This window comes from Acyrthosiphon pisum, chromosome A1 (genome assembly GCF_005508785.2).
Source record: "Acyrthosiphon pisum isolate AL4f chromosome A1, pea_aphid_22Mar2018_4r6ur, whole genome shotgun sequence".
NCBI classification, from domain to species: Eukaryota; Metazoa; Arthropoda; class Insecta; order Hemiptera; family Aphididae; genus Acyrthosiphon; species Acyrthosiphon pisum.
The window spans coordinates 77,118,403-77,131,272 of NC_042494.1; the positions used below are offsets into that span (position 1 = coordinate 77,118,403).

Genomic DNA, 12,870 nt, shown 5'->3' on the forward strand with positions numbered 1-12,870 from the left:
AAATAACAACTGGTGCGCTGACATCCTCTTAATACTGTAGTATTATTGTATATAATTACTAGAGTATTACTTACATTGCAATCGTAAAAATATTTTTAATAAATATATAAAAAAAAAATTGTTCGTAACTATTTATTATATGATAATTTGAGTATAAATGATAATAATATTATATATTATTATAACTATAATATATAATAATATCTTAGGAAATTTGAATAATTATAGATTTGGAATATTATGTTTCTCTATACTTATGCCGTACCTTTAGAGGTTTGTATAGTCTTATGTTTCATATTTATTATTTGAAACATGAATCTTTTCCTATAGTTATAATTTATTTAAAATTTCAATATTTTAATAAATATAATTATTCAAAGATTGAATACCTACTCAATAGGTAGTTAATACATATTTGTTTCACTTTATAAAGAATAAAAATCTTAAGGTAAATTTTAAATATTGTTAATAATCTTAGTATAATCTTATTGTTAGAAAACTGTTATCTTCATAAACAGTACTTATTATTATCTTTCTATTATCTTTTAGCCGGTAAGCTATATGTTAAAGAAAAATAATACCTAGGTACATTCTCATAATCATCATATTTATGAAATGAGAAAATAACAAATGCAATATTCATACTTGCCTAACACAGTTAGTATTCTTTAAGGCTAATACTTTAAAGTCAACAAGTATTATTTCATCTAGGTATAAAAGGCGCTTTTGTGTTAAAGTATATTGGTACTTTTATAAAAACAATATTCGTTTTACAATTTTAAAACTTTGGTTACAAGATTGTAAATGTTACTTTTCGACTATTTATATTAAAGTAATATAGAATTATAAACTTTTGAAATTACTTTCAAAATTACTTCTTAGATGAAATAATTTTATCATTGATATAATATTTCTTATAAAATCACGTCCCACTCTCCATCCTCTAGTTTCGAAAACTCAAAACTATTGAAATGAAATGAGTACCCAACACTTATATTAATATCTGTTCTATATCCGATCTTTTCGTTATTTTCTTAAACTGTTATAAAATCGTGTATTAATTACGCATAAAATAACACTTTAACAACATAATAATACTTAACAACTTATTTGTTATAACTTATAAGTTGTAACTGAGTGTCTGAGTAAATCATACGTATTTTAATATTTTGGAGATTAGATTAACCCAGTGTTTCCCAAAGGGTGTGCCGCGGCACACTAGTGTGCCGTGAAATTTGAAAGCTGTGCCGCAACAACTTGGACTTTTTTTATAAAAAAACATAAAATGATTTTTTTTCAAAATATTAAAATATATAATACAATTAAAAATAATTAATACAAAAATTAACTTTAAAATTACAAAAAAAAGATATATAATTATAAATTTTAGTGTGAAACGTGTGCTTGATGTTGTTTGCATAATAGTTCAATTCTAGGAGGGATTGACGATAAACACATCCGCATTTTTTGTTCAACTGATAAAATTCGTTCACGTTTCTTGTTTTTAATATTTGTTAGTGCGAAAAACCCAAATTCAATCAAATTTGGGCTTGCCGTGGTGTGGTTTGAACGTAACTGTTTTATACGAGCGAACGAATTATCATTTAATGTTGGAAGGACAAAAATGTATAATACACAGAACAGTTCTGTGATAAATATATATACAAGTACACTGTACAGCTATCGAGAGATAATAATATTATTAGTTATTACCTAACCCGACATCATTATTCATTATATACGTATTATTCGCTAAGTAGATAATATTTATCCAAAGTGTGCCGTGACTTATAACTACTAATAATAATGTGCAGCAATGGGAAAAAGTTTAGGAACCGCTGGATTAACCTATTTATTTTATATAACAATTTTCACAAATAAAAAAAATTAAATAATCACTTATTATGATAAATGATTAATATTATAATTATTTAAATAACATGAATTATTTGATTTTTGGTTCGGTAATCTATTCATAAAATTAACTAATAAATTACTAGAAATTGACATTAACTAATAAATAATAATTCATGGAACTTTTATAATATGGTAAGTTACGAATTTCATTATTTTTTTCACCAAATATTATTTTATTTTATGATTACCTATATATGATATTTCCTAATCAAATTTTTGAAGGTTTAAAATACTTTATAGTTTATACCCTACAGATAATTTTTTTATTACAGTTTATTTTGTATTCGTTTTTAGATGTACATTTAAAAAGTTCAAACTGTGTGCTGGTTTTCATTTGTTATAACATACTTACTATAGATATCTGTCAAAAAAATATAAAGAATAACCAAAAATGAATGAAATAATAGCACTTATCTTCAATAAGGTTTTAATATTTTTAATTTTCGAAAAAAATATCCATTTTATATATTATGAGTTGTGTAACGCGCAGAAACGAAATCTCAATAATACAAAAATGTTAACGTATTTCATTTGAAAATCTTGCTATGTAAATGAAATATGATTGCAAAAAACGTATGATACAAGTTATCGTAATAACAGGAAAAAAAATATTCTCAGTTCTCACGTTTCATAATACTATTAAACAGTGACTATGTATATCTAGTTACTGATATTCTTTTTATGATTATTACATTTTGGAACATTATATCAATAAAAAAACATTTCAAGCTATTCAGCAATTCACTTACAGTAAAATTGATATTGATAAGAGGTACATTTAAATATGTTTTAGTACAAAATTCCTTTATTTTACGATTATTCTACAAAATACCTGTAGGCTGTGCTTACATCATTAGGTCAATAGGTACTATATTTTTCTTTTTTTTTTTTATTATTTTCTTTTTTATCCAATCAACATGTTCACAATAATATTATTTTAATTTTGATTTTTCCTTCTATTGTCTCTCATATTCACATTTTTAATAACTATATTTTCTGCGGCACTTGCCATATCCCACAAACATAATACCGAACACAAAATTCATAAATACCACATACGAAAATTGCACGATAGTAGGTATACAATAATAGGTACACGTAGGTAGCCTATGTTCATTAAATTTACTACACATTTAAATGATTTAATATAGATTATTTTGTTTAAATCATCATAAATTATTTGTATTAAATATTTTGTAAATAAATAAACTTTAATACTCATTTTAGATGATACACAATCAATAAGAAATTCAGCAGTATGGAATATTACATTAGTTTTACAATGACGTTTTAGGTTCTGTGAATCGAGAAATGGTATAGCATTTAAAGAAAAAGAAAAATGGTGTTTTTCTTTGTATTTTTATCTTTTACAGTGAAAACTTTCTGAAAAAGTGTTACATCTAAAGCTTCCAGTAGTGCTTTATCGATTGGAAATCGAGTTTTGTTGGTAATTTGATTCACATAGAATAATATAGATATATACTATAAAGGTACATCACTTTGCGATTTTCTTCATAATTTCCAAAAGGGTAAGGAAAAACACAGAGATATAAGTTTCAAATAAATAAAGACATATTTTAAGCAAATGCTTGGTTTTAATCGAACCCTACTCAAAACCAGTAAACGATTGATGATGATTGTTTTAAAGTTTAATATCACAACACAAATTCAACACGTCATTCGTGCTGTGTACTCAACTCCTCTATCAGCACTTTATTTTTTTTCTAAATTAGTGTATATTTTTTTTTCTAACTCGTCTAAATCCATACTTTTATAATGTTTGAATAACAAGCAATTTCTTTTATCAATTCAAATCTATTAATGTATTATATTTACTGTGTATAGGTACCAGCAGGTACTGATACATTCGATTGTGTTTATCGATCATAAAAAATTATCAGAAATTGTCAATCCACTTAAACAAGTATAAACTAGTTTATAAAATATGCGTAGTTGATGGAACGTATTTATTTTTGCAACGGTAAAATAATCAAAATTAAAGATAATACCTATGTATAATAAATACCTAATGAGATTTTTTTCGAAAGGTTTTTTTTATTTATACCTAATATAATACTATAGGTATAAATATACATATATTTACACGTCAGTTTATATAGGTACTACGTATTATTAAATTATATATTTATATCCAAAACTGCTCAAACTCGTCCAGAAAAACTTTATATTTTCCACACCTGCTACTTATATACTAACATTAATAATTATTATCAAGTTTGATTTTTGTTTTCAGAGGAAGATTACGATGCCTTTTGTTTGGCTTACATGTTCACGTACAGAGATTTTGAAATGGGTACTTTGGGTTTGGCGTGGACTGGGGATTTGAAGAACGCCGGCGGTGTATGCGAAAAAAATGGAGTGAGTATCTATATAGAATTTTGTCGACGGTTTAACGTTTAAAACAAAAACCCATAGCCAATAGTAATTATGATTAAACTTGTGTTTCAGCATTACCGGGGTAGTTTAAAAAGTTTGAACACCGGTATAGTGACGCTATTGAATTACGGAAAACACGTACCTTCCGCAGTGTCTCACGTTACTCTGGCACACGAAATTGGCCATAACTTTGGTTCACCGGTTAGTTTATATAAATTGAATAAACAATATTTATTCATTGTTAGTTTTTATGTTTCACCCATTAATTTAACTGGATATGCTTGCAGCACGACCCCGAGATATGTACACCCGGCGGTGACGACGGCAACTATATTATGTTCGCTCGAGCGACTTCGGGCGACAAGAAAAATAATAATAGGTTTTCGCCGTGTAGCTTGTCCGCTATAAATCCTGTACTAAATGTCAAAGCCAGGAGCACTAGAGGATGTTTTACCGGTAATCATAATTCAGATTAGATTTCATTATTTTTAAAAAAAATTTTTTACATCGCCGAGCGTAAATGGTTATGTATATATGATGTATTACTATTGTATACATATTACTCGTAAAGGCACCTATACACACTGTACGATATTATTCGTTTCTATTGTTACAGAACCGCAAACATCGATTTGTGGTAACGGCGTTGTTGAACCTGGCGAAGAGTGCGATTGCGGATGGGAAGAGGACTGCAAAGATGCGTGTTGTTTCCCTCAAAGGAGATACTCTCCGCCCGAAGAACCGCCGTGTAGATTGACGGCAAAGAGTGTCTGTAGCCCTTCACAGGTACCCATAATTGTTCAACTCTCAGTCCGCAGTGGCGTTTCCTGCAGCTCGTCTGAATATTATAGTAAATAAATATTTCTTTAAATTTTTTTAGGGACCGTGTTGCACGAACGATTGCAATTTGAAAATAGGAGAACTTTGCCGCAATGACAACGGTTGCCGCGATGCTAGTTACTGCAATGGCATGACTCCTACCTGTCCTGCTTCTATCAACAAGCCGAATAAGACTGTATGCAATGAAGAGTTTGTGTGTTACATGGGAGTGAGTATATAATAATTAATACCTATACATTTGTTTTTATATTTTACCATGTTATAATCTTTTTACTTAATTGTTTATAATTTTTAGGAATGTACTGGATCTATATGTCTAGCATATGGACTCGAATCCTGCCAATGTTTACCCACCCCTCAGGACTCTCCTACTAAAGCGTGCGAGTTGTGTTGTAAACTACCCGGTGAAAACCAACCTTGTTTGTGAGTAAAACTTTTATTTTGCTATTAGGTAATTACAATTATAATTTTTATACCACTAATACGAAGGGTAATACAAAATACAATAATTTGTATAATATTACAGAACGACTTGAGAGTAAAGGGGGTAAAACTATATATTAAAACAGAATTCTAATTACTATTTTTGTAATAATTCGTTTAATTAGGTCATCATATTCTTGGAATAACGTGCCATACGACATACCAGATATGTATTCTAAGCCAGGTACTCCATGCAACGACTACAATGGATATTGTGATGTATTTCAAAGATGTAGAGAGGTATGTATATCGTAATTATTATTAATTTTCAAAAACTAAAGTATATTCGATACCTTATATATTAAAATGGAAAAATCAAAACAATAAAAAAAACCAATTATATTAAATAATATCGGTTTTATGTCTAGGTTGATCCATCTGGACCTTTAGCAACGCTTCGAAAATTGTTGTTATCTGAAGAAAGTATTGCCTCATTTAAAAAATGGGCTATAGACCATTGGTACTATTCTGGTCTAATAGTGGCCTCTTTCCTGTTAATGCTGGTACGTTTATCATTTTTTTACACTTAATGAATAATAATGGTAATATAAATACCTACAATACATATATAGTATATATGTATATTATAAAATTATTATATACAACGTAATACAAATATACATTATTTAATGTTTTATGTAAATTAATTTTCATATTGATTTTTTTGTTTATTAATTTTTTTTTCATTAATACAATTGCGCACATTGTGTTCAGGTTATTCGGAATTCACATTGTAAGTCATTGTGTGTATGAATACAGATCCTAAAATCCAGTATTTACTTATCCAGTATTTACATTATCCTACAGTTAATTCCGCAATGTAGGTAGACTACAAGATCCTAATACATAGACACTTTAGGGCTTAAACCATATTTATAGTATTATTTATTATTATTAACAATATAAATTCTTGAATTACCGAAATCGTAGTCGTTATATGATTACGATATACTAAAACCGTACCTATATTATTATCAACTACTATAACTAACAGCGTCTAATATTACAATTTTATTATTATATTACAATTACACGTTTTTAGGTTCTAAGTACGCGGTTGTTTGGAAAACGATCGGATCCAAAATTAAAATCGGTGACGATCATCCACAGCTCGACCACAGAAACTGTCCGGTTGCCAGCTGACGGTGACAATCAAAACGTTACCGTTCATCCCGCTGCCGTGCGTTCGAAACTTCCATTGAAAAAACGCGTACGTGAAAAGCGCAACGTAAACAACAACAACAGTCCCGCGAAAAAGAGTCGCAAGAACGTCGCAACGGAGGAAGAGTCGACGACGGAGACGTCTTCACCCAAAAAAGTCGGCCCTGGAGCCCAAAAGAAAGAACGGAAGACGAGGCGAAAGAAATCAAAAGGTGTCATCGACTACAGCGTCGCCCAGAACAAAGTGCTCGTGACGAACAAGAAAACTCCCGAAGACGATCCGCTAGGCAAGGTTCGCAATTGGCTGTTAAACTCGCATCACATCGAGGCTCTCGGTGGCACTCTGAGAAAGTCAAAGTCTTCGCCGGCCGGTTTCGCGAACCCCCCTGAACCGCCCAGACCGGTGGTCAAAGCTCAACCAAAAAACAAAGACAATCAAGTTAGTTTGCAGGTAGTGTACAAGCCCCCGTTCAAGTTTAGTGTCAAGCTCAGTAAGTCCAAACCGGATCTGACGAAAGACAAACGGCCGGACCGGACCAAGCAGCGCGCGGCCCTGTTGATCCGTGCCAACCGGGCGCGCGGCGGAGGTGGCGGCGCCACCGGTGCTGCCAAGCAACAAGCGAAGAAGCAGCAAGTCAACAACGGCGGTAGCAGCCGGGTCACCCCGCAGGAGCCAAAGAACGCGTCTGCCGCGGCCACCGCCACCAGACTGCAGCCACCAGAGCCCATTTACGAGAACGCGGCCATCGACTTGCTGCGCATGTCGTCCACGGAACACGACGGCCACCAGCCGATATTCCCGGTGGCCGCGTCTCCGCCGAACAAACAGAGGAAGTCGTTCGCGGGCGTGGACGCGAAAACCGACGAGGCTCCCCGGTCCAAGCGGAACAGCGTGCCACAACAGTCGCTGCAACAGCCGAGCACGTCGGGCAACAGCAATCTGATGCGGTTCCCGTCCACCGAGAACAAGCAGCAGGCGAACAACAACTGTCCCGCGCCCTCCAATAACGCGAGTAGTAAAGACGAAAAAACGTGATAGGCGCGCGACGAGGTAATTTTACGATTTTTTTTTTTTTTGAAATTATGTTAATATTATTATTACGGCATTCTTCGTCCGCCATCGTTACGACCGCGGTGTCTAACACGGTTATCAACGTAGTTAACCGTGGTATAAATCTCGTTAATCGAATTCCAATCGGAACCGCGGAGAACCAGTAGCCTTTACCACGGCGGCGCTCGTGATCTCAGTCCCGAAGCACTCCCTCACCCGTCCACCCACCAATACCCACACACTTACGTTTTCGTATACAATAATATTATCGTCCACAGGTCACTACCGTGTTCCGATCGCCAATTAGTCGTGGACATAATAATATTTCATCGCCGTGGACACGAAAATCGGTCATCGGAAAAATACGCGCGTGTGTCAGTTTTTGCGACGTCGTAGCGTTTTCGTTTCGCTTTACTCGAACGACCGTCGAATTGTAATTTTATATCGTTTTGGCGCACCGTCGGTAACAATAATAATAATCGATAATAACGAAAATGAGGAAAAATTAACTACCTAATATGCAAAATTTACATTGCCAATAATAATACTTCGAACCGTCTCTTTATCGACGAGTGTATTACTCTTTTTTGTTTTTTTACGCGTTTTCTTATTCCATTTTCCATTTATGTACTATATATAGGCATAGCCCGAGATTTCGAAACATAATAATATATTATAAAAACACGAAAACGCATCCATCATAAATATTATTATGCAACACACTGTTTGTTGTATATAGGTAATAAACGAAATTATAGTCATTTTTATTATTAAATGAGTTTCTCTCTTCCATCTCCTCTTCCTCATCATCCTCGACCATTTTTATTTCGTTTCCTCGCGAACAACAACAGTTCATTTCGGGCTGCAGTGGGTTTGAAAAATCTACAGAACTTTTTATTTCTACATATTATTATTATTACTATAAACTAACCCCAATAACAACATAACATAATAATAAAACGACCCCGCGTCGTCGTGATTGATTCATCTCGAGTTTAGCGCAACGTCAATATAATGTCATTTCTCCTCGGTGCAATAATAACGTATTATATAATAATATATTATATTATGATCAAATAATATTATCCAAATCGTCAGTATTATTATTATTATTATTATTATTATTATTATTATTATTGTAATAATATTATTAACGCCGTCATATAATTTTAAGAATATAAAATTGTGTATAATTATTTTGTCGTACGGATGTATATTATTTATTATTTATAGAAGATCTCTTGTTTTGTTTTAAGTTTTTTTTTATTTTTGTAATTTATTTAACTACGTGACGGCAACAGTGCATGTAATCACATACACTATTGCCTCGTGTAATAGGAACAAACCTCGCCTTTTTTTTAAATTTTATTTTTTAGTATTCAAAATGAAAATCTATATGCAATATTATAAGGGAAAAAATGAACTACTATACAAAGAATATAATATGTTAGAGTGTCTATCAACTTGTATGCTGTCAGTTAGGTTATTCGTTCTGATTCTGTTATGACATAATAATTATAATAATAACAATAAGGAGTCTTCCATTTCAATCGTTTTCCTCATAAAACACACGTCATAAATGCATATTTGATAATAATATTATTATGTTTAACATGAACAAATTTTTACATTGTTTATTGTTCGCCGCTATACCTACTTAAATGTGTGTTTTCCATTAAATAAGTATTTAACTAAATCGATAAAAATAACTACCATACCTACACTAATAACTATTAAGCTAATAAAATAAAATATTTTTTAGTTACTAACAAAGTTAAATTTTATTTGTTTATTTAAAATTAAATTCGCTGTGCCGAATGTCCATTATTAACTACAACACGAATGTTATTTTAATCGATACAAATATTTGCCAAATTAACTGTTTAATATTTATTTCTAAATATTAGATGGATAAATGTATGTAAACGCCATCACGATATTCGTAATAATTAAAGAATAATATTACATTTTAATGAATATTGTGGATGAACAAATTTTAATTTCATCGATAAAATGAAAGTACTTTCCTCAAATATTTTTTACACAATATTTTGGTTTATATTTTTGACTAACCGACACCTTGAAGTATTTTTTATTCAATTTGTTCAACAAAACGTTAAATTTACAAAACAATGGCTGTGTTGTACTGATATTTTTACTGTAATAATATAGAAAATAATGTGTGTATATCAATCAGAATGATAATCATGTATTATAGTTTCTTGCATTTCAATAAATAGCTCAACTTTATATACTTATTCCTACTGCAATGTCGTTTATACGCTAATATTATAAATTTTGTTTTATTTCAAAATAATATTTGTACATAAAAATTACAAATTATAAATGATAATATAGCGTACTATCTCTATATATATATAAGTGTCTGTCAATCGTATAGAATTGACGACTATACATTAAAATGTAAAACTGTATATAAAAAAATATATTGTAACAAATTCTCGGATTTTTAAAGAATTTTTTTAGAGTAGTCATATAATTTTTTTAATAGCTAAATTAACACATGTTAATAAAATCATTTCACTGTTGTTTTTTTTATTTATTTACTACATTAAAAAAAAAAAAAAACAACATACGCTATAACACTTTTTTATTAGTAATAACTTGAAAATAAAACTTAACATTGTTATACATACGATTTTATCATTCCTATAATGACCACGCTATTTTTTTTAACTTTGCTGAATACATTCTTCAGTGCCAAAATTTACACTTGGTAACATTTTTGTGTGCGTGTGAGAGTTATTTATGTGTTAATTTTTTTCTTATTATTAAAAACCCGAATAAGACATAAAATTATTTTGGACGGCAAAAACTACAATATTATTTAACATGTGTCGTCTTATAAAATAATTAAATATAATTATTGTAAGAAGTTGTCTTATGTAATTTTTATGATGTGTAAAACCTACGTATATTTATATTTGTTTGAGTATAAGCTTCGAAATGTGTAATACTTATTGATTTATCATTATTATTTTTTAATTTTACGTAAACTACTGATTATGCTTAATCGTGATATATTACGCGTAACCATGCGAGTTTAGTTTTTAGATTATTTTTTACACTTACGAGACCGATTGTATTATATTTTAACAATGTACCGATTGTGCAGTATTGTGATTTGTTAAGTTGTTTATTATTATTATTTTTTATTTCATTTAATATTATTTTAAGATTTCATACTAAACAAAATGTGATACCCTACTTAAATGTATGTCCAAGTCCAACCATCTAAGTATTTTGTATGACCATTAAATGGATTGTATACTTACCTAAACACGTGTGTTACAATATTTTTATCGGGTAACGCTTGTGGACCTACCTCCTATAGCTACCTACGAATTTAACGAGTCCTTTAAGTCCTTCTCCGAAATAGTGATTTGGACTTGATTAAATTTTGATTACTCCTTGTTGCATACACATAATAAGGCTGTGCCTATACGTGCAGGTCGGAGTAGGTATATAGTATATACTGCCAACGGTATTCATATACTATATATGTATATAACCCCATCAACTTGCGTGCGTGTGTACTTGGGCGATGATAATAAAAATGCGAAACGAATTCATGCAAATGCAGGGCGGTAGTAACAATATAATGGTTTTACTTTTCTAATTAACTCTAGTGTGGGTTAATTATTGTACGAGTTATATAACTACCGAGCTGATAATTAGAGTAATAAATATCGCGCCGAACATTTTATCAAGTTCCCGGTTGTACGTCTAAAGGTGCGTGTGTTTGTGTAAAGTTATACAATAATATCATATTATAAATAACTAAATAATATAAAATATAACACTATACATAATATATCATAACCCGTGTGTACACAGGAATTGCAATTGTTCAACGCAGTAGGTAGGCAAGTGTGGTATAAGACTAACACACAATTAGTTCTATTTTGTGTTTGCGCAGAGCTGAAGAAGAGTACCTATGGCTGGCATCGAGTTTGAAACGTAAAGTTAGTTTGAGTAGTTACAACGGAATTCAAATTTAAAAACGACGGTGACAAAAACCAAGTCCGTCGAAGAATATATTTTCCAAAATTAATCCTCCCCTGGAAATAGTGCCTTTTGCGTAGTACTTACGATGCGTATAAACCGATAACATTATTTTCGACCGGAACAACGTGCGCGCGTCGTTATATTCGAGCCAAAAATATTACCATTAGAAAACTTATCGCAACTCGAAGAAAAAACAAAACGAATCTAATAATTTGTTCTTCTTGTAGAATCACATTAACATACTTTGTTTGAAACGACGTAGGCGTATATATATATACTGAGGACTATATAATAATGAGCGCGGAAGACACGAAAAATTAAATTAAGGAAACTGGTATTATGGTAGGTACCTATATATACTTCTAACAGACAAACATTTTTTTTTAAAATAAAATTACTTTTGTTTTTCTCTTCAGTCTTGAAATTATAATAATAATACGAAGTCTATATAATATCCGAACGCAACGCGGTGGCTCGCTCTAAAATATTAACCGAATAAAATACCTATCAAAACTTTTCGTACAATTCTCGCATTTAGTTTGTATAAACTTAGACGCACGTATTCAAAATAATAATTAATAATTGTTTGGGTACCGACTTTTAATGGATTCAATTTGTTGATGATTTACGCGTAATCTTCGGGTTCTGTCGTACGGCGATGTCGAGAAACAGTCAACTATAATATAATATACTCTATTATACAGAGTGCGATTTCCTAACTCGGTTCCTATATATGAGAAACATTGTACAAAATATACAGAGTAATTCGCCAAGCATGGTCACTCACATTGTTTTCATTTAATAATGAATTTATTCGAATTGTTATTTTTGGAATTTTTCAGTTGGTATACTTAAAAAGACCGTATACTTCAAATTATTGAGATTTTTTGTATAACTTATAGGAGTGTCTTGTGGAGATACGAACTTCTGCTTTTCAAATGAGAACACCCCTTTTTACTATAAGTTATTCAGCGGATTATTTTTCTGAAAAC

At 31.0% G+C, this 12,870-nt stretch overlaps 1 protein-coding gene across 1 annotated transcript in view; it reads left to right on the forward strand.

Moving 5' to 3' along the window:
* LOC100163716 (disintegrin and metalloproteinase domain-containing protein 10) overlaps nt 1-8,969 on the forward strand; it is a 94,379-nt gene extending 85,410 nt beyond the window's left edge. Inside the window, exons 6-14 of the mRNA XM_001945568.5 lie at nt 4,172-4,296; nt 4,387-4,515; nt 4,602-4,770; nt 4,931-5,100; nt 5,195-5,362; nt 5,450-5,577; nt 5,763-5,877; nt 6,006-6,140; nt 6,680-8,969. Of these exons, the coding sequence (XP_001945603.2) occupies nt 4,172-4,296; nt 4,387-4,515; nt 4,602-4,770; nt 4,931-5,100; nt 5,195-5,362; nt 5,450-5,577; nt 5,763-5,877; nt 6,006-6,140; nt 6,680-7,834 (2,294 nt within the window). The 3' untranslated portion in view covers nt 7,835-8,969. The remainder of the gene's footprint in view (nt 1-4,171; nt 4,297-4,386; nt 4,516-4,601; nt 4,771-4,930; nt 5,101-5,194; nt 5,363-5,449; nt 5,578-5,762; nt 5,878-6,005; nt 6,141-6,679) is intronic.
* Nucleotides 8,970-12,870: the final 3,901 nt, after the last annotated feature.